This window comes from Paramacrobiotus metropolitanus, unplaced genomic scaffold, assembly GCF_019649055.1.
Source record: "Paramacrobiotus metropolitanus isolate TYO unplaced genomic scaffold, Prichtersi_v1.0 Parri_scaffold0000088, whole genome shotgun sequence".
Classification (NCBI taxonomy): Eukaryota; Metazoa; Tardigrada; class Eutardigrada; order Parachela; family Macrobiotidae; genus Paramacrobiotus; species Paramacrobiotus metropolitanus.
The window spans coordinates 543,438-569,667 of NW_026570308.1; the positions used below are offsets into that span (position 1 = coordinate 543,438).

The 26,230-nt window shown below is 44.2% G+C and overlaps 1 protein-coding gene across 1 annotated transcript; it reads right to left on the bottom strand.

Annotated features, from left to right (window-relative positions):
- Nucleotides 1–9,770: 9,770 nt before the first annotated feature.
- LOC129596331 (proclotting enzyme-like) lies at nucleotides 9,771–12,972 on the bottom strand. The gene is made up of 5 exons (XM_055493572.1): nucleotides 12,786–12,972; nucleotides 12,235–12,518; nucleotides 11,799–12,166; nucleotides 10,398–10,848; nucleotides 9,771–10,226 (listed from the first exon to the last, which is right to left on the bottom strand). Exons 1-5 carry the CDS (start codon nucleotides 12,941–12,943, stop codon nucleotides 9,856–9,858), a joined length of 1,632 nt encoding a protein of 543 aa, XP_055349547.1. The 5' UTR covers nucleotides 12,944–12,972; the 3' UTR covers nucleotides 9,771–9,855.
- Nucleotides 12,973–26,230: the final 13,258 nt, after the last annotated feature.

A 26,230-nucleotide genomic window follows, 5' to 3' on the forward strand; every position in this document is an offset into this window, starting at 1 on the left:
CACTTCAGCTTTGCTTGGAGTGGTGTCATTATAGCGTAAACTGCAAGTGCAAACCGTTTTGAAACTGCTTGGAAACTGACTGCAACTTTGTGAAATTGACTAGGATCGCAAGTTTGAATCGTTCGTCTGAACTGGTCGGAAGACATTACTGACACCAGGTCCACGTTGGAGGGGTGGGGGGGGCGGTGGGGGCGGCCGCCCCCCTCCTTTCAGATTTATGGCCGCCGGGGCGGCGCGTTTGAAAGTAACCTTACAGAAGGCCCGCCGTGGGGGCGGTCTTTATTTTTGAATATAAATTAAATTGCAATTTTTAATATTTTCATTATATTTCTAGTAGTTGGATACTACTGTACACTAACCCTTCACTTGACGGAAATTTGTACAGTGCGGCACTGTACAATATACATTTCCGTCAAGTGCAACGAGTAGCGACTGGCTGCACTGTACCAATTTCCGTCAACTGGCCACCCACTCACACTTGTACGAGCGCATTCACCATTCGGCCATTCCATACACGGCTTGCAGCTGGTGGCCTGGCGCATTGATTGCTTGCAAACTTTTATCTGTTTTTATTTTTTGTTTTGTTATTTTGTCTCTCCTTGTGCGCCATGGCCGTTCGACGAGGATTTCGTTTTCCTCAAAAAGGTATTTTTGAACTGAAAATTCTTATGCTACAAACTGTAACATGAAAATTTTCACAGCCCGTACAGCACAGCAGCCGTTCTGGGATACTGCGCGATGGCGGCACTGCTTGTGCTGCTGCTGCTGCTGCTGTTGCTGTTGCTGTACGTGGTTTCCCGATGGCTTCGCGGAAAACGAGTGCCATTGCGGGCTGCTGGCGATGGATCTCCATCCTCGTCGACGTCCTCGTTGGATCGAGCCACCTTTGTGCCCAAAGAGGACACAGTTCTGCTGCGCCACCGACGCAGCGTGAGCGCTCCAAAGGGTGAACAATCGGAGGTCTCCCCACCGCCAGCCTGAATATTATTTTACTAATGAGTCTCTGTCTGGCGTGTAGCTTATTTCACGGTTCTAACGGTTCCAACTTCCAACCAGATACTGACACTGTCACACAACTTTTTGTCATGTTAATGAGCGCCTTTAGCGATTATTAAATTTTTATCCAAATTTGTTGTCATCAGTGTCTGACCCAGGTAATGCAGAAAATGTAAGTGCTGCTACCGACATCGCATTCACTGATAATGCCGCTACGACTCTTAGCCGTATAGCGACTGCAATTTTCGATCCTCTTCCGGAAAATGTTAAGATTCTGCTGACACCGTTGACAACCCTTTACTGTAAAAATTGTTCAGTAAGAAAGAATTCGTAACGTGGGTGACTTTTTGCCCAACATCTGCATGTCACATGCACATGTACCATCTACTTCTAAGGCATCTGCGGCAAAGACCGAACCGATTCGCGATTTCCACCAGTGGTTTAGAGCATTTAATGTTCTTAAAATGTATCGGTGCGCATTGCATCCGGAATTGAGTTTGCCGATGTCTAAGTGCATGGATCACTTAATCACATTGTCAGACAGCTGCGTTGAAAGGCATTGCAACCAAACAATGGTTTGCTTATGACCGGCAGTTTCGGCTTGCAGTCTGTCGCAACCCTGATGACGTCTCGCAGTGTTCCCGAAAGAATGAAGATATATCTGTCTCAACCAATTTTGCATAATACTCATCATCCCGTCAGCGGTGCGAGTCGAACAAACATCATCCAGTGCTATCACTGCAGTGAATTCGGCCATACTCGACCGGAGTGTCCGTTACTGCTGCGCTGTATTGCCGGCAGCCGCCGTAACTCCTGGGTTCGGCAGTCGTTTCTCAAGCTCCCCGCCGGCAACGGGGAGTCTAAATTATCGACAAAGTCTGCTACTTATGGAACAAAGGACACTGCACCACCGGTCTATTTTGCCGATACGGCCGCCAGCATCGATGTGTAAGCTGCGGTCAGCGCAAATACCAAGAACCGCAGTGCAAAGGAATAGCAGGCAACGGTGCCCAGTAGCATCCTTACGCTATTGAAAGCGGACGCTTTCGCGCATTTCCTAAAAATGCATCCGGATCGGCCGTACGTCTCACTAGAACTGCACATACTACGTTACAGATGTGTAATATGGGGGGTGTCAACCGGCAGTTTTTTGGAATTTGAGTCCCCCTAATGCAAAATGTTTTTGCGCGTGGCAAATTTTTTGGATTTCAAGGGTGTCTGAAACCCACTGGCGATTCTGTCCGGTACGTTATGGAGCTGACATCGGCTGTCGCGGTCCCGTTCGTAACTTATCTACTCCTAACGCAGCGTTTGCGCGTCTGTATTCACAACACCCCCAAAATCAAATTGATACGGAAGTTTTACTACTGCAGTCAGTTAGACCATTTACCTCTCCGCCATTAGTACATTTGTCATTAATTCGCTTGGTTTCAGGCCTAAGCCTGATGGTAGATACCGCATATTGATGGATATGTCTCGCCCAACTGGAGAAAGCGTAAATGATTACATCAACAATGACGATTACTTGCTAACATTTTGTAGCGTGGACTATGCAGTACGTCTTCTTCTCTAGCTGGGCAGAGGTGCGTTGATGGCTAAATTCAACATTTAGCATGCGTTCCGTTTGGTGCCTGTCAGACCGGGCGGCTGGCTTTTGCTTAGCTATCCGTGTAACGGCTCTTTCTAATTTAATATTTTTCGTCCTTTCGGTTCGAGATCTTCTCCGTACCTATTTGTTCTGTTTGATATCTGATACTGTCTACTGCATATTTTGCATAAAGTTGGTCATATTTACTTGCTTCATTATGTTGACGCCTTCTTTCTAGCCACCGCTTCCGATTTACAGCTATATTCTCAGCTGATGAATAAATTTAGTGACCTTTGCATTTAATTGGGCGTGCCGCTTGCTACGAAAAAAAATTGAGGGCGCATCTACAAACTAAAATTTCTTGGTATTCGTCTCGGTTCGGTCTCGCTTAGTTTACTGCATGGCAAGCTGATTAAAATTATGGCTATGCTCAATATTACAGCGGAATTTTTAGAGGTCAACTGGATTCGCTGCGATGCGATTCAGTTATTCACCGATGCTTCTTCTACGCGCGTGTGCGGTGGTTATTTTAACGGCGCATGGTTTCAGCTACGATGGACACCTAGCATTCTGGATGTCTACTTTTCCATAGAGTGCCTTGAGATCATCCCCATACTTGTAGCACTTCCACCATGTGGACAACATTTCGAAAAAAAAGTAATTTTTAACTGTGAAAATCTAGGGGCATCTCAAGCGTGGGAAAATTATAAATCGCGAAGCAGAATTGTATTGGAGCTAATGCGGCGAATGGTGGCTATAGCAGCACGTGGTAATTTTACAGTGACGATTAAGCATATATCCGGTATTGATAATAAAATTGCTGATGCTTTGTCCCGCTTTCAGATAAAAGGATTTTTCATGTAAGCGCCAAATGTAGATTTAAGTCCAACGCCAGTACCGGAAAATGTCTTGCGCGATCTTTACGATTATCACATGATGTGTCATTAAATTCTCTTGACTCGACTATTGATATACTGCGTTCGAATCATATTGCGCCGCCTCCTGGAAAACTTATCAGAGTGCGATAAATAAATTTACTAAGTTTTGCAAAAAGTTTCACCTGTTTTCTGTAAACATCACCAAATCTATCATACTTTGTTGCGTAGCGTTTCTCTTTAAATGTGGTCCATCTCATTCATCAACCAAAGTTTATTTATCAGCAGTCTTTAATGCACTCGGTGAAAGCGGTTTGAACTTTGAGTTTAATGCGCCGAATATCTCGCAGTGTCTCATTGGCTACAAACGTCTCTCGGTACCGTTGCTGATCATAGACTTCCAATTACTATTGATTATAGATTTAGCACACCCGCTGCATTCGGGATTGCCAAGCTGAGCGGCACAGCGCACCGGATGTGCTTGCTGCAGCCCGTTCTCACACAACCGACATCTTACAAACGTCCAATTCCAACACCGTCCAGCCGTATGAAAGCGAATGCAAATTGAAAATAAATTAAATTTATTTATTCAGGAACCTAAAAGAAAACTCCCAAAAAATTTTACGAAAACAAAGTACGAAGTCCAAGAACCATAAGAAAAACCCGAAATACACCAGAATAACCTAAGAATAGCATAAAAACAACCTGAAAATAACCTACCAAAAACCTAAGACTAGCTTAAAAATAACCAGAGTACTCTGTATAACTTAAGAAACCTGAGAAAATATGAGCAAAATTATATAGGACTAGCACTGATGACGTCACACAGTACTTTACAGGAGAGCGTGAAAACGGTACCGCCCGGCCACGGGGGTCGAAATCGACTTATATGCTCTATCATATGCAGAAAACAGTGCTCTACAACCAGGCTTCAAAGGGGTGGCAGTTTGAGAATCGTGCGATGTGCTGTGGTTAGGTTGCGATAACGACCCAGTATCACAATACGTAACGCAGTTACTTTTCGAACGCGTTTTTCTCGCAAAGTGGTTTTTTAGGATTTAATCATCACAACCGCTGGCTAGTGGTCATTTACCAGCCGATTTCAAAAAATTTTTTTGCTATGTATGCAGGTCCGTAGCAACTACCATAAACAACGTTTAACTCGCTTTTGAGAGTCTACGTCATCAATTATAGAAAAAACTAAAAAACCAGAACCTAAGAAACGAAGTAACCAAAAATCCACAAGAAACCAAAGAAAACTAAGAAACCCAAAGAACCTGAAAACCCTAATACACAAACCAGACCTAAGAAACCTAAGGAACCTAAGAAACTTAAGAAACCCAAGAAAGCCTTAACAATTCAAAAATCCCAAGAAACCAAAAAAATTTCGGAAACCTAAAAGAATCTAATCAAACCTTCCGAGAAAACTGGAAAATCAAGCCGGTCAAATCATTTTGCGGTGAAGTGTCCGCAGCTAGTTGTCCTGCGTCAGAATGTCGCAAAATTAAAATGTATCAATGCAAACTGTCCCTAACCGAGTGCTTTAGCGTCAAAATGTCCCGCAGCGAAATGCCTTCGCGGCGAAGAGTCGTGCGTTGAATTTAATGGCGGCAAAATGTCACACTCCCAAATGTCCTTGTGCGTGTTCAGGCACGGCACTGCGTGTTTTATTACCACTTCACTGCTTTCTAGTGCAACGGGTGATACAGAATGCTCATCCCTGTTATTATCATACCGCTGAATCGTTTTCAAACTCTCTCAAATTAAAGTACGGATTTTTTCGACAAGAAGAAACCTTTCTTGCTAATTTTTAGTTTCGTGCCTTTTGGAAATTGAAAATTGTATCTTTAGCCGATTCTAATGCAATTTAGTTTTGCGTAAATATATTTATTTATTTGCGTTTTGCGTGCTTCTAAAATTTATTGCGAGAAATCCACAGGAATGGATGAAGAAAGCTCGAACGGACGCCTAAAAATGTGCGCAGCGAACGCACGGGCGTCAGCTGTGTGCACCGGTGATCTTTTGGATCCGCACTGTTGCTGGCTTCATGCACGGGAAGTTGCCACGGGTTTTGGCTTGGTGCACGGATTTTTGCATATACATTTAGATATCTGCTGAATATTTTTTAATTTTGCTATCGAAATTGCTGTACATATAACTCGTGACCTTTCTCTCACCTTATTTACCAATGATTAACGTGAAGACCTATTTTATGGTATGCCATAACTGAGATATAGTCAGAGAAATCATTGTCTTCGGTGTGATGTCTCTATAAATTCTTCAGGTGGCAGGAGTGAGCGTGCAGTTTTCATGGGTTCGAATGAGGCCTTCGCATAACCTCGCACCATCTCTTTTTCAAATGTTGCCCTTCTTAGATCAAGCACGCAAATACATGTGGTCGCCGTTGCCATTTCAAAGAGCAACCGTATTCTCTCATTATTTCTATGATTTCTGGTTTTGATACTGTTCCCAGACCACATCCACCCCGATACTCGCATCCAATCTCATTAGATGAGCTCTGACTCTATTTTCGCCGTATTATTCCAACCCAATACCAGCTTAAAAAATAATTGTGGAAGAAATTTTAGTACTCAACGCAAAACAACGGTTGGACAGCGCAAGAGAATGGACAACGGGTGGACAACGGTGGACAACGGGTGGACAACGCATGATTACGGGTGGGGAACGGAGGACAACGGGTGGACAACGCGAGACAACGGGTGGACAACGGAGGACAACAGGTGGACAACGCAAGACAACGGGTGGACAACGGTGGACAACGGGTGAATAACGCAAGATAACGGGTGGACAACGGATAGACAACGCAAGACAACGGGTGGACAACGGTGGACAACGGTGCACGACGGGTGGACAAAGGATGGACAACGCAGGACAACGGGTGGGAAACGGACGACAACAGGTGGACAACGCAAGACAACGGGTTGACAACGGATGGACAACGCAAGACAACGGGTGGACAACGCAAGACAACGGGTTGACAACGGAGGACAACAGGTGGACAACGGTGGACAACGGGTGGACAACGGATGGACAACGCAGGACAACGGGTGGGAAACGGACGACAACGGGTGGACAACGCAAGACAACGGGTTGACAACGGAGGACAACAGGTGGACAACGGTGGACAACGGGTGGACAACGCAGGACAACGGGTGGGAAACGGACGACAACGGGTGGACAACGGAGGATAACAGGTGGACAACGCAAGACCACGGGTGGACAACGGGTGGACAACGGAGGACCACGCAAGACAACGGGTGGACAACGCAAGACAACGGGTGGACAACGCAGAACAACGTGTGGACAACGCAAGACAACGGGTGGAAAATGGAGGACAACGGGTAAGCAACGCAAGACAACAGAGGGTAACGAATGAGAACGAGGGCGTTGCGTGGACAGCTGGCCCAGGGGAACTGGAAGGTTACCGGTGGACAACAGAAGTCAACAGGGGGCACAGCAAACAACAGGCAGGATTTAGGTCTCCAAATAATTGACGTGTAGAAAACGTGCCATAGGTGATTTTTTAAATCCTATCTTTGACATCAGTTGCATTAAAAAATAGAACAAAATGAAGTATATCCTAAGCTTTATTTTTAGCCTAAGCACGAAGCTGAAGTTAGAGACAAAAGGGTCCTCATAAGTCTTACTTGTGAGAGTTAGTGAACAAGTCGACAGTTATTCACCCACTCGCAAAAATCCACGTGACTGGCAGGCGCATTATCATTCATAAATTTATGAAACGTCACACTGGCTGTTGATTCCCCACAACATTCCTCAATAAACTTGTTTCTGTTAACTTGTTCAAACATTAAGTAGAAACAAATACAGCGAAAATTAAAAAAAACCAATTTCAACCGCTTCCGGTTGGTGAACAAATGGCTGCCTCCTGGCATGGCAGCGTGCCTTCATTTCACTGGAAGCTTTGCTTTGTTTTCGATAGACTTTCAATATGTTCAGTCAACCAAATCACAAAAAACTGAGTAAACTCTTTCTTTTTTTGCATTTTTGAGGAAAAAGACGAATATAGATATGGTGTAGAAAACATTTTACATGGTTATCTGGCAGTTGTACACCAGATTTGGACGAACTTATTGACGTCGTCTGTGTGTACAGCACGGAAATCTGTGTGTACATAAACTTCAAACCAGTGAGAGAGCTAATCAAGTCCATCTTCCTCTATCAAGATCCTGGCCTACAAGTATTTCCATTATCATGCCTACCGTGAGGGTCCCAAAGTCTCTTATAAGAATTCCCGGAATCGCTAACTGCATAAAGCGGATATTAAAGACCGGAGAGCGGAGCGACATTCAATTTACCGTGGGACGCCAGCATGGTCCAGTGAAGGTTTTCGCAGCGCACCAGTACGTATCTCTACGACTCTCGCCATCGAATAATTTTCAAACCGTAGCTCGAAGTTTTTTCAGATTGGTGCTAAGCATAAGCACTGCCGTTTTTGACAAAACCTTTCCCGGGAACGTGGCGGAATGTGGGAAGGAAATCGATGTTCCTGATGTTCATCCCGAGGCCTTTTCCAACATGCTCCGGTACGTAATGTTAGTCTTCTGAATGAAATATTTTACCAAGCAAATTTAACTATTTCGTTCGTAGCTATGTATACACTGATGCCGTCGAAGATCTCAAAGTGGACAACGCAGTCTCGACCATGTACTGCGCTGAAAAATATGAGCTCCCTGTACTGTAAGATCTGTGTGCAAAGTTCGTACTCAAAGAGCTATGTGTGGCGAACTGCTTGCTGATTTTCGAGCAGGTACTTCGCTTGAAATACAGTACATAACGTTCGTTAATCATCTCGGAGATCGCGGTTTCAGGCGCAGAACCTGAGCGGAGCCGCTATTAATTCAATTACGGAGAAATGCCTGCAGATTTTGGATGAAAACACCCAAGCTGTGCTGCAGTCGGACCAATGGATCAGCGTGCAGAATGCCACCCTTATCCTGATCTTGAAGCGCAGTTCGCTGGTAATTGAGGAAGATTCTGTCTACAAAGCTGTTGAGAAGTAGGTTATTTCCTCTGCAAGCGTCTGACATTCGTGACGTTTCGAAACGTCTGGTCTAAGTTTTGGCATTCGGATGGGATGACGGTGGCCAATGAAGCCGGTTTTCTGTAGATGGGCGTTCGCCAGGTGCCGGGCGGAAAATCAGGATCCTACACCAGAAAACCGTCGGCAGGTTCTCGGCAAAGAGGCGCTTTTTCTCATCCGATTTCCCTTGATGACGGATACACAGCTGGCAGACGGTCCTATGAAGGTTCGTAGCTTTATTTTGAGCATGCTAAACCTTGCCGCGCTGCATCATCAAAATACTCTGCAGTTTAAACGTTGCTCGCGAAAATTCTTATACAAGCATATTGGCGTGTTTCGGAAGACCCCGACTTTTCTTATATGTATTTTAAGCAGGCAACTTATATTGCCTTCCGTGGCATTTAAGACAGTTTTCGGAGACGTGGGGAGTATTGCAGTTTGTGAGTGTAGCTGTGCTTAGTGGTAAATATGTGCAATCAAATGGAGGAAAAGTTGCAGTAACCATGTTTATTCTATTTAAAATCGCAGTTTCACAGCTTGATGATTTCCAGACAGTAACACCATATTATGGTCTTCTAGAGCGGTTTACTGCTGCGTGAAGAGCTGTGGGACATCCATCTGTTCAAGCATGCCACCGTTAAACCACGCATTGCCTTCCCGTCGCAGCCACGCATCTCCGGCATCTGTCGCATCGGTCAAACGGTGTACAACCATCATGAAAAGGTCTTCGCATCGTGGTCGGATGGGCAGTGGTTCCCGGCGTTGATTGTCGGCATTCATCATCCCCTCCACACTCTGCTGATTGTGTGGTGCGGAAACGGCCGGCGTGTCCAGCGCAAGCTCAGCGAAATTATTCGTGCGACGGAAATCTTGCAGCATCGACAGCGAATCCATGTCTTCTCGGAGAACAGCGGCTACCAGGAGGGAACATACGAGCGACAGTATCCCTTCGATCGGCAGCGACATCTAGTTCATATCGGGCTGCATGATGTTGTGGTGAAATTTGAGGATTTAATGGTTTCGCAGGAAGTGATCAGCAAATGGTGGGCGGCCACCAGAAAGAAATAATTGTCGCCGAGGATTAAATGCGCTTCCTCTTCTTTGCAGCGTTCCCCCCCCCATGTATTTCTTCTGATGTAATGCTTAGTATTCTCTACATACTGTTTCTGTGTATCTGTAAACGTTGCCCATGCATGCTCACTTCGTGTATCAAATTTTATTTTTCATTGCAACAGTATTAAATTTTCACACAAGTGTGTATCTGTAGAGCGGCGTTCAGGTCTTGAATAAACCTTTCGAACTAGCGTACATAAAACTCTGATTAGAATTTGTTATCAATCGTATGTTTTGTGACTTTTTCCTTTATGAATCATGACCGATACATCGTTCAGCGGCGCGTGGTTAAAAATCCACGGCAGAACCGGGTGAACTTTCGTGTAGAACGATCCGACTTCCGCACATCCCCATCCATGCGAGGTCAACCCTGCTAAATACTGCGTGCGAGTCTGCCGGTCGTAGCAGAATAACGGTCCGCCGCTGTCGCCGAAGCACACATTCTCGCCCAGTCCTCCGGCGCAGATGTAAAGGTCATAGTTTGTTAGGTTGTTGTAGCCCGGTGTGATGAAGCAAAAGTCCATCGGATGGATGGTCTGGGGGACATATTTGAGGGGCGTTTCGGGGCGCGGCTGATCCGGGAAAGTTCCGTCTACAAAAGGAAAAAATATGGATCTCCGTTAGCTTCCACTGTTTTAGCATTGTTTTTGGTTGTAACACTTTTATTTGAATATTAGGAATCCTTTTAATTTTACCGTGCGAAAATGCGTTGATCTTTTCTAAACGTTTTGGAACTTAAAACACTGATTTTACAATTTCTTACTGAAGTCTATTGGGATTTGCGTTTCCAGCCCGAATCCGGATGCTATACAGATATCGCCGGGTTGCGGTTCCAGCGTGTTCAGGCAGAGTTTACAAGCGCATTCTCCGTGTAAACGGAAATCAATGTCTTCATCCAATATGAGCAGAGAAACATCGTTGTTCTCTTTCACAAAGTCATACTCCTCGTGCGGGATAGGCACGGCCACATGGTAGTCACGAGCGCATCCTTCTACTCGCCCTGGGAAAGTTTCCGCGCCCTCCGAGCCACTGACCAGCGCGGTTGTGGCCCCAATAGTCACCGTCACATTAATCGCGGAGGCGTTGAATTCCGCAGCGGAAGAAATGTTTAGCGGACCGATCAGGCAGTGGCCGGCTGTAAGGATAGTGCGCGCGCCAATAATCACCCCACCGCAGCGATATGCACCCAGGGCTGTCCGCATCAACACACCCACCTTATCCCCAAAGCAAAGAAATTCATACGGATTATACGGATTTATACGGAACTTCAGAATTGTTTTATTCATGGAATTCTGATTAAGAATAGATGTTGTGGAGGAAAAGTACAATTGCTAAGGGCATGCATTTGTCTTTTTCTGTGCTTTGCTATTAAAAAAATCGAAGCATTGTCGAAAATGTGCGATTTAAAATCTTTAGTTTTAATTATTATATCGGTCACCGTTATTTTCATTATATCAAAGTTTATGCTGAACTGCTTTCTAGTACGAGTACATTTTGCCTACCGAGTAACTGTTTTACGGTGGTTGATTGGTTACTGCTTTATACATCGTAATAAGTGTAAAGTATATACTATTATTGCCATTATTTGTTGTACATATATTCCATAAATAAAAAATGCAAATCAGGTAGCTATAAATTTTAACTATAAATCAATCATTCAAAATGTGCACTTGAATAGTTTCTTTATTGACAACTACTTGCACTTTACTTTTTTACGTTACGCTTTCTCAGTTATTTTTACTTTTTAGTTATTCATAAATCTCCAAGCAATATAATTAAGGTAGTTTGATTTGCCGGTTGAAAATAAAACCGTTTTTGCATCCACAAGAGGCGTTCTTAATTAACTTTCGGGATGAAATTTATATTATGCATAAACTTGCAATATGTTTTAAAACAAGGAAATATACTTTTTAGGAGCACGCATAATCATATACAGTTACAACGATAATCCTCGTATATAACAATAACTTTCGCTTGATGTTAAACTTCCACAGGCAAATTTTATTTTAAATTATACACTCAGTTATTTAATAGCCAGAAACAACGAACAACTTTTCTAGCTCTTTTAATCATGGTACTAATAATAACAGTAATAACATTGTGTAATAATAATTGTTGTAAGGTAATTGATAGTATATACTTTATAACTTTTTATTATTTTTACCTGCCAGCAAATGGATGCGCTTCCATTAGGCGCGTCAAATCCCCCAACGATTCGACCAGTTGCTTTCGGTTGGGCAACGATTTGGCCGTTGAATGGTATCGGGAAGGTTGGTGGTACCAAAGGATTGGACACGGTCGGTCTGTTGGGTCTCGCCACCGGAATGACGAAATTATTTCGTTTCCTCCGAATGACACGTCCAACGGACTGCTTCTCAAGCGCAATGAACACCTGCGGATCGATATTGGGAATACCGCACTGCATCTCCTGTACGTACGCTGAATGGGAGTGAAGAAATTCTCGCAAAATCGAATTATTCACCGGAGGCCCTGTGGGCGGCGCCACTGTAGATGTGGGCGGCACAACCGCATCTATAGTAATGAGTTGTCGCGATTATGTAAGTGTATGAAAGTGTTGCAAAACCGGGGATTAAACTTACTGTAACAGCAGATGGCGTCGCCATACCGGAAATTTGCGCAATCTTTGGAGTACTTGGATGATGACATGTTGCTGCAGAGGTAAGCTGCTTCGGATGCTACACAAAATCCGGCGTACGCGCTGCCGTGACCAGCATCCGGTAGACATGCCGGTCCGATGATTTCTGATAGCGAATAAGACGGGGAAGGATTCGCCGGCAAATAGGCGCCATCCACATCGTTAGCGTAAGCGTCCATGTAATTAATTCCTGGCAGTCGATAAGCCGTTGGGAAAGCCTTATAGCTTCTAAAGATTGAGCCCTGTTACACGAATATTCCGTGCGTACAGATTACATAATTATATAGAATATTATCTATATGCGGTACTAGTGTTTTACGAATTTTAAATAACTCCAAATAATGTCAACAGTTAACGATGGCCGCTTAATTACGAGGTTTTTATATACATACTTAATATTCTGCATCTTTTAGGTCAGAATATACTGTAATAGCACGCCTTATTCTGTTCAGAGTTACGCAATGCAAGCCGCATAAAGCTCGAGCAACGTTTTACCTAGTTTCGTTGCGATACAGACTGTTGCCGTATACAGGGCGAGCTGGTCCATAGACCGCATTCCCACTTCCCATCCATGGAAAACCATCGCCTACGACCGTACCGGACAACACTACAACCCAACCAACAAAAATTGCTATAAAAAGATACGGCATCATTACGTTGCAATAATTTTAGGCTATCAACAATATTAATGCCGATCGATCAGAAATGAGTTACGATTTTGTGAACATCATGTACAGTGTACAGCAAATAGCGTTGTTATGTAAGAAAGATGCTCAGTTGGTTAAGTTTTGATTGGCTGTGGCGTTTACATGGATGATGGAGGTGAGATATCAGGAAGACAAAAAATATCATTCGCGTAACGGTTACGTATTGGATTACAGTGTCAGATGTATTTTTCTCTGAGAAATTTTTTGCTTCACTGCGAATGGTTGGGATCGTGACGTAACTGCTATTTACCTTTTTTGTGCTATTTGTATCGTGATACTTACTAAAGATCTTATGCCACTGTTTTGTTACTATACGCGTTTTAAACTCGTTGCACGTAGCATTTACTAATTACTGGTGAAAATATTTGTAGAAGTACTCTTTAGAGTTTAAATGTAAACTTTGATTCAGTATCACAGTGCGCTCACCCAACACAACGATTGTCGAAGAACTATACTTGAGGTACTGATTGTTCCTACGTATTTCAGCAAAACCATGTTATTAACTTGCTTTGGTTACTTAGTTTACTTTTTCTGGTTTTAGTTTCTTTAAAATTTTTATTTTCCATCATTTACTTACATCAACAAAATGAAATGTGTACCTGTAGACTGTAGTCACCCGTTTTACGATTACAATAACGTTTATTAATTTAATTACGCTTTAAATGCAACAGGAACATGCCGATGAGAAACATAAGAACGCAACATTAAACTCAAAATAAATACCAACACTATTCATGTTACAATGCACAACAATATTATGATGTGGTGGCAAAACATGCTTAAAAAGTAGCCATACCAATTTATATTATAATATCGTAATAGCGATGTATTGCAAGTTTTCCACTATAAAGTACTAACGTCACATTAGTAACGTACGCCTTTTTTATGTACTTATCTGGTAAAGTACATGGCTGTTTCTTCCGTTTGAGCTTACTAATTGGTCGATTTTATGCGCCGTATAATGACGTCGGCGCTGTTTTACGTTTTGCTAACATTCCCATGTATAAGCAGAGAAGTGATCATCTGTTTTGGATAGCGAAAGTTAGTCTAGACCAAAGTGATGTGTGAACTTGCAATTGCTAATAAAAACTTGTGTTATGAGAGCTCTCGTGTCTTCTGTAGCGAAAACATTAGTGTGTGTACCTACCGGAAGTCACAATTTTCTGGATAACTACATCATCCAGATCGTATTCGTGCACGTAGTTGGATAGCTGGTAAAGTGTTTTACTAGTTATCTGTGGATTAGGCATAAGAAATAGTTCATAGTGTTTATTTCCCACTTTATCTGCTGAGTTTGGATGGTCATCTAGTACGGTAGATGTAGTGCATCTTCCGTATAGCATGTCATGGCGCCTTCCGGAAAGTAACAACCCCTGGGAAACTGTGAACTGTTAGTCTTGGCCGAATCTGTAGTACCACGAGGATCCTCAGAGAGTCCCGTGAGGTTACAGTTTCTAAGTGGAACTGTACACGGCGATTGTGACCCAAGTCTTCTCAGTAGAAGCTTGTGGTGGACACGGTTCCTAAGTGTGAGCCAAGTGTCAGGCACGGTTCCTTAGTGTGAGCCAAGTGCCAGGAGTCTACAGGAAGTAGATCTCCGATTGTCTGAGTGTGCCTGGACGCGGGTACGCTGGGCAGTCAAGTTTGGCGCAGTACAGTAGAAGTCTGTACTGCTGCATAGCTTAACGTTTAGTTGTACTGGGAGTCGTAGTGCGGCTCTGGCAGCAACTTCGTTAGATAGCGACTGATCTAACGCTAGTGGCGTGTGGGTCAGGTCAGTGATCTCTGTCGGGAAGTACAGAGATCTCGAGAAAGCATACTCGTATACTTATAACAATGGCTTCTGAAGCAGAAAGTACGGATGTGTCTGCGAGTGTACCATCCCAAGTATCTGCTGATATTAGAGGAACGCAGGATGAAATATCCAGCGGTAAAACTACAAGGTCCCGGAGAAAGGGCTTGGTAAATGTGGATGATTTTGCAGAGATGCTTGCAAAATCCAATTACCAGGTACCGCCTGTAGTTCAATGGTCTGCCCCAACAGGAGGTAACATTAGTGAATTTTTTACGCGATGGAAAATTCCCTTACCTCGTACTGGTGAGTTAAGCCAAGAATGGGTGGCTTACAGTCAGGGCAAATCAGATCGCAAACCAGCAGGTTTTGATCACTGGTCACAAACTGGGAGAAAGATTCCCACTCGGATGACAGTGCATCTGAACCTGGCTGATTATGATCAGGAATATGGAACAAATTTGGCACAAATTTGGCAAAATTATGTTGATGCCAAAAATAAAGCCACAGTTGAAACGGCAAGTGTAACTGCTGATAAAGGGGTCGATGAACCGCCGCAGACATCAGCAGAAAAACAGCCCGTTGATACAGTCGAAACAGAACACGATACAGACAGTTTGATGGATGGCTCGCATGCAGGTAGCCAGACATCAAAAGATTCTCACGCGACAATAGTTGATCGTCTTGATTTGAGTGCGATCAATGATGTGGCAAGTCAAGTTAATTCCACAGTATCAACGTCAGAAGGAAACGTTGATCGGAATGAAGAAGATAATGTACCGAATCCAAATGTGCTAGCAATTCTAGATAATTTTGATCTAGAAAATCAGCTAATGCTGGAAAATGGGCAATTAAAGACTGAGCTTGCAGAAGAAAAAGACAAGTACAACAGTGTGAATGAGTTGTATCAAACTCTTGTTTCTGAGCATGCTGACCTGTCAACAGTTTTCTCAGCACTAGAAGCAGGTGCTTCCGCACTGAAAGTAGAATTAAAAACTGCGGGACGTAAAATTTCTGCTTTAGAAAGCGAAAATACAAAACTGGATATTGAGAATAAAACCTTGAAAAGACTTCAAGGAACTGATCGTGAAACGATTAAGAAGGAAAAGGAAAAATTAAGTGCTGAAAAATCTACTTTTGAAAAGGATAAAGTAGATGCGCAAGCAACTTTGAATAAGGCTGCGGAAAAATTAAAGGAACAGCACAATAAATTTTTGGCAGAAAAGGCAACGTTTGAAGCTAATGTTGCGAAATTCAATGCCGATAGGGAAAACGCAAAATCACAGACAGTGTCAAAGGATGATCTGCGTACCCGCAGGCAGCCGTCGCCAATAAAGGAACAGATTAACCAGATATGTGGCGAAATCCAAGATGTTTTGAATCTTGGAAATCCAAGGTCAACAGTTCCTAGTCGACATGAATTGCGGAAAGAGGAGTACAAAGCCATTCGCTCAAAAGTGCATGATATGCAAGAACAATTGGGCATTAGTCGAACTCCGTCTCCCACAATCACGGAAGCTGACACAATTGCCAATGCGCATATGGCAATAAAGCTTGCGGAAATTGAAAAGCGGCTGAAAGCCCAAGAAGAAAAAAGGGACAAACCAGAAAAAATGCAGACAGTAAAAAATGTGGATGAGGTATCCACAACTGGTCCACTGACTGCAGCTTCACTGGCAAAGGCATTCAAAGGTATCAAGAGTGATACACTTTGGCCAGAAAAATTCAACGGTGAAACGGATTCGAATAAAGTTGAAAATTTTCTCGAGAGTGTAGAAAATTGTATCAAACATAATTCGTGGTCTGATGATGAAGTCGTGGATAAATGCTTATCACGATGTCTGACAGCAACAGCGTTGAGTTGGTACCAAGATAAGTATCCAGCGCACAAATCAGATCCATGGTCCAAATGGAAAGAATATCTGAGAAATCATTTCTCAGATGAAAAGGATCTTATGGCAGTGAGGGATAAGATCAGCAGCAGACATTTTCTGAGTACAGATACTCCGAATACCTATGTAGATTGGTTCACAACTTCATTTAAGAAACTGAAGTTAAGCGAACTGGAACGTACGTACTACCTGAAACAGGGACTGAAAAAGTACCGTTATAATTGGTACACGTACATGGAGGAGCAAGATATTCAGGATACTGAATCGTTCCTGAATGGGCTCAAGTTGCAAGCACGATTGTGGAAGAATAATCCAAATCAGAGGGAAGCAAATAATGCAAATGGGAATTTTGCCAATAAGAATAATGGCAGGAATAATCCGAATAATGGCCGAGGTTTTGGATCGAATTATCAAAATCCAAATCAGAAAAAGCCGTTCATGAAGCCAAATCAGTTTCAGCAAAATAAAACTGATCAATCAGATCAAAAGGATGATCAGAAGCCGAGCACGTCTTCGGAACTAAAACCAAGAGTCAAAATTGATTTTGCGAAATGGTACTTTCCGGACGGGCAGGCAATTTGCTTTAAATGCCACGGTCCTCATGTGAGCAAGAAATGCGCAAATACTGCACCCCCAAAACCGGTTTTGGCAGAGCCGCCCGATCATGTCATTAAGCAATACATGATGCGAAAATCTCAAGCCAAACCGGAAACAGGATGTGTAGAGGCATTTGTGGAAACAAATCCCACAATGCAGGCTATGGCAACAGAGAAACGGGATAATGTGGTGGAGTACGAAGAAAGTCCCATCAATTACCTCCCTACTCTGGATGCTCAAGCGGCGTATCTCTCTTTACAGATTAATGAGACCGAATATGTGCGGGTTATGCCAGATACAGGATCAAGTTTGTCTTTGATTCCTATGTCAGTTGTCGAAGCTTTGAAACTGAAAGTGTACCGTTGTGATGAGCACGTTAAGGATATCGTGCTATCAACAGGTATAGCGGACGTAAACCCAATTGAGCCGTTATGTGCGATGTTCTACGTACATATGTTCGGTGTATGGTACGAGCACACGGCATTTGTCACTACCGGAAGTAAGAGGAATTGCATTTTACTTGGCATTGACTTCTGGGCATTCAAACCTTTTTACTTTGACTTCAGTACAATGACTTTAGTACCGCATGCCGATACTGGTGTAAGTAATAACAAATCGATATTTGTTGTACGAAATTCACCATTATTTGCAGAAGCAGTGAAGCAGGCAGATTTGACTACCAGAATAAATGTTAATTCTGGTAAACATCTGCCGTTGCCGTTAATGCTTGAAGTAGCCGATTATGGCACGGTAAAAGTAAATAATGAAAATGCAAAGTCACAATGTGTTAATCTCTCGTATCGAGATTATCAGGGTGTCTTGAATGCAGTGGATGGTGTTGATAATCAACAAGAAACATATCCAGATGTGAATGCTCTGGATAAAGTGAAAATCCAGAAGAAAAAGCCGGAAATGAAGAAACCGCAGGTCAATCACCCGAATCAAGCAGCACAGAGTTCGCTTGAATGCGGGGGTGATGAACCAGTGCCAAAGGAATCGGTAATATTTACCAATAAAAATATTGGTAATGCAACCTACCGAGGATCCGGTCCAAGTTTCGAAGATTATGAATCCTTGAAATTCTGGAGAGCAAAGCAGAGAAGTAGTCCAGATACAAATCGGTGGATTTATTTGTACGAAAATCAGCATACAGATATGACCACATTCGAGCGCGATGAACTGAACGCACTCACGAAGTGGCAAGGTATTCTGTATCGGAAACGAGTGGGTCCAAAAGGGAGAAATCGAGTTTTCATCCCGAAATATTTTACCCCAGATCTGATGAGGATGTACCATAGGAAGTTTCATGCCGGTGAACTTCCTAACGCGGTAACCTTCAGAGGAGAAATGTTAGATCGCTTCTACTGGATCAACATGCATGATGAGGTCCGGGAAATGGAAATACGTTGTCCAGAGTGTAGAGAGAGACAGCGCAAGCTGGACAATGAGCCTCCAGCCATGGCACGTCTGTCAGACTCAGTGATGTACACTCCCGAACCGGTTGAGACTGTACAAAAGAAGCCGAAGTCTAATGAAGTGACATCATCGCAGGAATGCGAGGATGACATGGAAGTCCTCCCATTGTCTAAAAATTGGGAACAAGATAACGTTTCCGATTGGGTCAGAGAGGCCGAAATTGCAGAGGAAAAATCTGGAATTAAAAATCCAGATAAAACTGCAAGCGCTAAAAAGGCAGAAATGCACAGAATTGAAGTTTTTCCGAAAAAACAAGTGTGCATAAAACCTTTTCAGTCCATATGGGTAACTGCGGAAGTTAAGGATTTCCGAAAAATGAAATCATCGGAAAGAGAAGAACTGCAGGAATTAGCGATGTTCTTTCCCGATGAAGAGAAAGAAACCAAAATCATTCCCGAGTCTGGTATAGTACGAGTACAAACAAATGGAAAAATACAGGTATGTGTAACTAACCTGTCATTTGAACCACAAGTCATTGAGCGTACTGTACCACTGGTAGAAGTGGAAGCCTATGATGCAGTAACAAGGCATTTATCCACTGTTGATCCAGAAGCGGATAATAAAACTGAAGCGGAAATGCTGAATATGGAAACAGTAGATGATCCATCAGTGACACCCGAACAGGAACAGCTTATCAGAACTATAAAGATTAGTTCCAAAGCAACTGAACCGGAGCGGGAAGCACTGCTTCGCTTGTTGCGCACGCATTGCGTAATTGTCCCGAGCAAAGAACGGCCGATTGGATGTTGTAAGTTGTACGAACATCCGATCAATACGGGTTCTCATGCTCCTATCCGACTTCCTCCGTACCGTACTAGTTACGCAGATAAGAGATTTCTGCGTGAAAAAACAGCGGAAATGCAGGCTGACGGAATAATCGAACCCACAACGAGTGCTTGGGGGTTTCCGATCTGCTTGATACCGAAGAAAATGACAACTGAAAAAAGAGTTACAGTTGATTTCAGAAAACTGAACAATTGTCTCGAAGGTTCCAGTTACCCGATGCCTAGGATTGATGACATCCTAAGCAGACTGGGAACTGCGAAGTACTTCTCAAAGATAGATCTGAAAGCAGGCTTTTGGCAGATTCGGTTAAAAGAGTCCGATAAACATAAAGCCACAATGATTGGTGAAGAATGTGCTTACCAATTCAAAGTTTTGCCTTTCGGAATCAAAGACGGTCCTACCGCCTTTCAAAGGCTATGGACATGACGCTGGGAAACCTAAAAGGCGTCATCGCATTCGTTTTTGTCGACGACATTATTGTGTTCTCTCTCACCAAAGAACAGCATCAGAAGGATTTGGACGAAGTGTTCGCCCGCCTTGGTGCGGCAGGCTGGACAATTAACCTGGAGAAATGTGAGTTGAACTGAGTTCTTCCAAGAGTCGCTTACTTTTTTGGGACATGTTGTGGATGCAGAGGGAATCCACACAGATCCAGATAAGGTAAAGGCTGTAATGAATTTTGGTCCATTCCGAAATGTCAAGGACATCCAGCGCTTCAATGGGATGGCTGGATTCTATCGGAGATTCATTGAGAATTATGCAGCACGGGCCGAACCTTACACTCGCCTGATTCGAGCGAATGTACCATGGAAATGGGGCCCGGAGCAGGAGGCTGCAGTGCAGGATATCAAAAACGCATTGTGTAATGCCCCAGTTCTGGCCAGATATGATCCCGAAGCCCCGATTCAGCTGTATATCGATGCTTCAGGTGTTGCAGTAGGTGCTGTAATGAAGCAGTTGATTGGCAGTGATTGGAAGCCAATTGAGTACATGAGTACTCAATTAAAACCAATCCAGAAGCAGAACTACTACCCGACAGAACTAGAGTGCTTTGCTCTGGTTTCAGCTCTCAAAAAGTGGAGACATTACCTGTCAGGGCATAAGTTCGAAGTTTACACCGACCACTCTGCACTTCAGTACATGAAGAGTATGAAGGATGCAGGAGGTAAATTGGGAAGATGGGCGATCATGTGTCAGGAATATGACATGATCCAGAAGTACATTAAGGGAATGGAAAACGTGGTGGCAGATGCTTTGTCAAGGAACGAAGGCATCGTACCTAATGAGCCCGATTCAGCAGCTTCTTGCGATATTCCAGATTATCTGCCAAACTGGAATAATCAGAAAGTCAAACAGTGTAAAACTATGGTGGTAAATCAGATCGAGCTGTATCAGCATATGAATATGCTGAATCACGAAGCTCTTGGGATGAAGAAAACTGAACAATTCGAATTTTTCAAACCAGATCAAGCGAAATTCTGGATTGAACAGCAGGAGAAGGATGAACAGATTCAGAACTGGATTAGACTTCTGAACGATCCGACTCAAACGATGACTAATCGTCAACGGAAAACATTGAGGTGTCTTGTGTTACGGGATGGTGTGCTGTATTACCGCCGTGTTCACAACGACGGTTACGTTTACTTGTTCTATGTGCCTACCCAGTGGCGGTTGCAAATGGCACATGAGAACCACGATGTGCTTTATGCCGCACATCTGGGCCCGGATGTAATGTATGCAAAAATGGCAGACTCATTGTATTGGCCAAAAATGCGAGAATTCGTGGTCAAGTACTGTCGCACATGCGATGCGTGCCAAAGAAGGAACCCGCTGAACAGAGCTCCAGCAGGGTTTGAACAGACGGTTCCTTCGGCAAACCCGCGTTTAGTATGGGCTATCGATGTTGATTCTTCGCTTCCGCTGTCGAAATCAGGTAATCGCCACCTGATTGTAGCGCAGGATTACGGGAGCAAGTTCGTCATTGCGGAGGCGGTTGCCAAAATGACAAGTTTACGGTGGCTGACTTTTATTCCGCCGGGTAATTTCCGTTTACGGATGTATGGAGAAGTTAGTGTCTGATCAGGAACTAACTTTATGAGCGAAATGTTTAAAGAGCTGGCAGGTTTAATGGGGATTGCGCATATCCCCATTACCAGCCATCACCAGCAGGCAAATGGCATGGTTGAGAAACGTATCGGGAATTCAATAAAGCGATAAGCAAATACGTTTCATCCAAACAAGACGACTGGGATAACTTCATCCCAGCATTGTGCCTTGCATTTAATACTACGCTGAATTCTAGTACAGGCTTCACACCGGCCATGTTGATGTATGGTCGCGAAATACGCCTGCCTATTAACAATTTTATTCCCGAAGCTGATAGGAATTTCGAGATTCCTATTTACCAGTATAGCCAGCAAATCCAGGATGCGTTGGGTGACGCTATCCAGGTTGCAAGAACTGGCGAATTGATGCGTAAGAATCGAGATAAAGCGCGCTACGATTCGCAACGTAGCAATGAAACCTTCAAAAAGGGAGACATTGTCATGTTGCGAGAGAAAAAGAGACTTCCGGGGAAGCTCATGAAATTCTGTGACTTGTGGATTACCGGTTACGAAGTTCTGGAGAAACTAGATGGCGTAAATTATCTAGTTAAATCTCTCAGAGGAGGCAAGCCCAGGATAGATCGCGTACATGCTGAACGTATGCGGAAGTATAATCCTAGGCTGGCGCACAATTATGTGGCGCCGGAAGAGCCAAAAACCGATGAAACCGTTTATGATTTTTCTCATAAACATCGGAAAACAGGAGTCAAGGTCAGTGAATGTCAAGATCAGCCGGATGATCTTGATCAAGATGATCTTGAGGACGATGTCAAGGTTAAACCTGATACCAGGAATGAGACGAAAGTTGGCAAACAGTCATGCCCTGGATCGGTGATACCTGGTGAGCAGTCTGCACCGGTGCAGCAGACTCGTTCAGGCCGAAAGGTAGTGCCGCCGAAGCCATTCGTACAATAGAGTTGTACGAAATGCAGTACGAGTACAGATGCGGTGGACTATAAAACTGGATGCTAAGTGGCATTCCAGTTTCAAAAGTCTACATTTGCTTTTCGTAGCATTTCAAGTTTGTCGAATAACTTGAATTTTTGTATGTTGGCGTTATTTTGCGTGTAAAGTATGGTGGCTATTGTAATCACCATGTCGGATCGTTCCCTGTATAACATGTTGGAATTGGCGATCCATGGGCCGAACCGCCGTGGACGGTGGAACGCTCGCCACGCTCGGCAGCGACAGGATCTGGGATTCGATCGCAATCTCGGCAACAATGGTCACGGGAATGGAAATCGCGGTCAGTTTGCGAACCGCGGGGGCAATGGCGGTCAAGGAGGACGTGGTGGAAGTGCTCCACGTCGTAATCAGCCGTCAGCGGAGGCCCAGCCTAACGGACCAAACAATCAGTTGGTTGTTGCTGCGGGACCTATTCAAGGACCGGGAAACCTGAATGATGCTCCGGCAGTGGTGGATCAGGAAGCTCCAGTGGTTCCACCGGCTCCAGTGGACGCGTACGATCTGCTACCGCCGAAGGACCAGTGGGATACTTATACGTACCATCAGCGGTACATTGCCTTGTCACGGTGGTATCGCCAGCCGGAACTGGCCCCACCGAACTTGGGATGGCTGGAATGGGTGACGTTCCGCGATAATGTGTTGACCGCGCCGCCGGCGCAGGTCAATCAACAGCAGGAACAAGAGGAATTGGATGATGAGTACATGTTGGATCCGGTTTAAATCTACTTTATCGGTAAAGTAGATTACGCGCGGATTCTTGGCAGTGTTTAATTTTACGATATCCCGTTAAATCGTGAATTAATTTTTGGTTATTTGGTTCTAACCTGAAATTTTGGTTTAACAATTGGCGAATTATTGTGGAATTAATTCAAATTATGATTGCCCTTTGATGATTGTTGTTGGCATAATAATCATGCGCATCGGAAAAGCTAATCCATTGTCGCACTTGTTGTAAACTAACAAGGAAAAATGTTAGTTTAATTCTGTGCAATGTGTTCGGTTCTGTGCTCGCGGTTATTGGTTGAATTAACCAAGAAATGTTGATTAATAAAAGTTAACCGTCAATGAGGTGGCTTGCGTTGAAATTTGTGTAGAAATCAGTACATGCATAACCAAAAATCAAAAATACCGGAAATACTATGTGCAGTAGTGCTACACATACAGTACGGTATGAAAGAAGGAAATTCAAATGTCATTTACGAAAAGAAAAGAATTCGTGAAAATAAAGCAGTTGAAAAAACCATTATGAGTGCAGTAACTATTGTACATCAGAAAGATGTACAAGGAGTTGTACGAGTAAAGGGGAGAAAAAGGCACCAGTAATTAGGGCACAAAGCGGATGAGTCATATGCTTGGCCATGCTGAAGCACGTGCAGCGAAAAAACTTAACCTGTTGCACGCCGAACTCAAGTTCAGTGTTTCAGTGTGTGTTCTGTCAATGCGAAGAACTTTGGTTTCTCAGTTTCAAATTAACTGCGAAAGTTTTCGAGCGTTTTTGAAATTTCGATATCTTGCGGTGAGCGATCTTAGAAATAGTGTTTCTGAGATCTGCAGTTTCTGAAGTTTGTGTCAGTTAGTGCTGAATTTGTGGTGAAAATCTGGATTCCCGTAAGATGTTACGAACCAGATTTGGCCGAGTACCTCAGCATGTGCTGGTTCCGATTTCGGAGAATCTGGACGATGAGGATGGCCACTACCAACGATTGTGGCAGCTAGAAGATAAGGAAGACAAAGTTCCTGATGTGGTGCCTGTGAGGCAAGGATCGGTATGTAAATAATTCAGAAAAACCCGTTTTCTGAATTTCCAATTTACGTTGTGTGTGTACAGTTTTAACACTGTGCATAGAATGTGCGTTACAGTGTACTGTGTGTACAGATCGCTGGACGAGGACGCGGAGTGCCCCGACCGTCGGTGATGGCTGATGAAGCGCGTGTCGAAGTGGTGAGCCAGTTTTCGCAGATCGAAGTGGGATCTGTGAAACAGTTGGCGGTGAAGAAGAAGGTACGATTCCAGGTACAGCAGTTTATTCATGATTTCATGAACATCATGTTTCCTGCATGTACAGTGCATATGAATTCTTAAACATGTTAATAACGGCACATTAACATTGTCACAAACAGTGTTGTGTTTGACAGGATGAAGTGCAGCTCCTTGAAGTGAGCGGGGATAGTGGTGAAGTGCTGAAGTTCCGTGTTACGGGTAACACGAACAAGATCGCACTGGAGTCCTCTGCTTCACAGCAACCAGCGTTACTCCTGGAAAAATCTGTTTCCACGAGCACCAACGCCTTGATGACGGCACACTTTTTCAAGGATCCGTCAGTTCTGACTGGCCTCGAAGAACAGCATCTGAAAGAGGGAGGGATGGTGGCAATACTGGAACAGCTGCCTTACCCGTCAATTGGCGAGAATGACGATTTCGTAACAGCTGTCCCTGCAGTAATGGCCGTTCTGCGTGGACTTCGAGAAGTGTCGACTGACAAGGACTTTAACGTCCTTGCCATGAATCATCTGCAAAGATCGGCCTGGGAAGATTTCTTCGCGATGCTGAAGGAGTTGTCGAAATACGTGGATGAAGTGAATCCCACGTATTCAACTTCCTACGAGCAATGGAAGCAGCATAAGCAGTACCAGACAGATCCGTACTTGGATGTGAACTGTGACGATATCGCACTGGACAAACTGCTTAGTTTCCAGAAAGCAGTTTATCGGATGGTGCGTTACAGACGTGTGGCGGCAGGACATGGTCGATCTCTGACGTCGACCATTATCGCTGCGTCACTCCAGAAGATGGCAGGACTTGTGGAGTTTGTGGTCGATTATATGGACTTTATGGATAAGGTGCCATACCTGATTTCCTACCAGTTTGACCAGGTTGCATTCAATCCGCGTTCAACGGCTCGTCTGATCCCCTAGGAAATTGTAGAGGGCGAGGCGGAGTCAGGAGGATATGCTGCGCGTCAAAATGCAGGAAACGGCACCAGCAAGGAGGCCCAAGACTTCCTTCGTGAACGCGACATCCTGAAGAAGCGTATTCAGGAGGTGGTGGCGGAATTGCCTAATGTGCATTTGATGACGCCATGGTTTTGGCGTGTTTACCATGCGGTTGTGCAGACTGTGAACGGAATGTCCCTGCGATTCAGTTTGCCGCAGTATATTCCGCACACCAAGGAAAAGACCACCCCGATCGTATGCACTTACGAAAAGTGGCATAACATGGACCCGAAAATCCGAGGAGCAGCGCGGATTGTCCCGGGTAAACTTATCCTGGAGCTGGATATGCTGCGTGCCCTGCAGAAGAACCGAGCGGAGATGAGAACGATGTTGGCCCCCTTCCACCTATCCACACCGACGACAACCTTCCATATCCTCCCGGAGACCACCCGCGCCATGGAGATCCTGGATCGAGCAGAACAAGGGAACCAGGATGCTGCCAAGCGGATGAAGGAAGCGCGAGAGGGTTGGACGGACGCGGCGTTCGCACTGAGCGATCTGGAGCGCCTGTGAAGTCCAGATGTACGGCAAAGCGGTGGATGGGATAGCGGTATCTTCGGAAGAACGGCAAGGATATCCCCCCTGGACACGATTACGCGGATAAGGCTCCCAAGGGGAGGTAGCT

Excerpts from the sequence above, each read along its gene's own strand:
- LOC129596331 (XM_055493572.1), bottom strand. The coding sequence starts at position 12,943 with ATGATGCCGTATCTTTTTATAGCAATTTTTGTTGGTTGGGTTGTAGTG. Across the intron at positions 12,519-12,785 it reads CTGTATCGCAACGAAACTAG|AAGCTATAAGGCTTTCCCAA; the intron begins GTAAAACGTTGC and ends CTCAATCTTTAG. Across the intron at positions 12,167-12,234 it reads CGACGCCATCTGCTGTTACA|ATGCGGTTGTGCCGCCCACA; the intron begins GTAAGTTTAATC and ends TCATTACTATAG.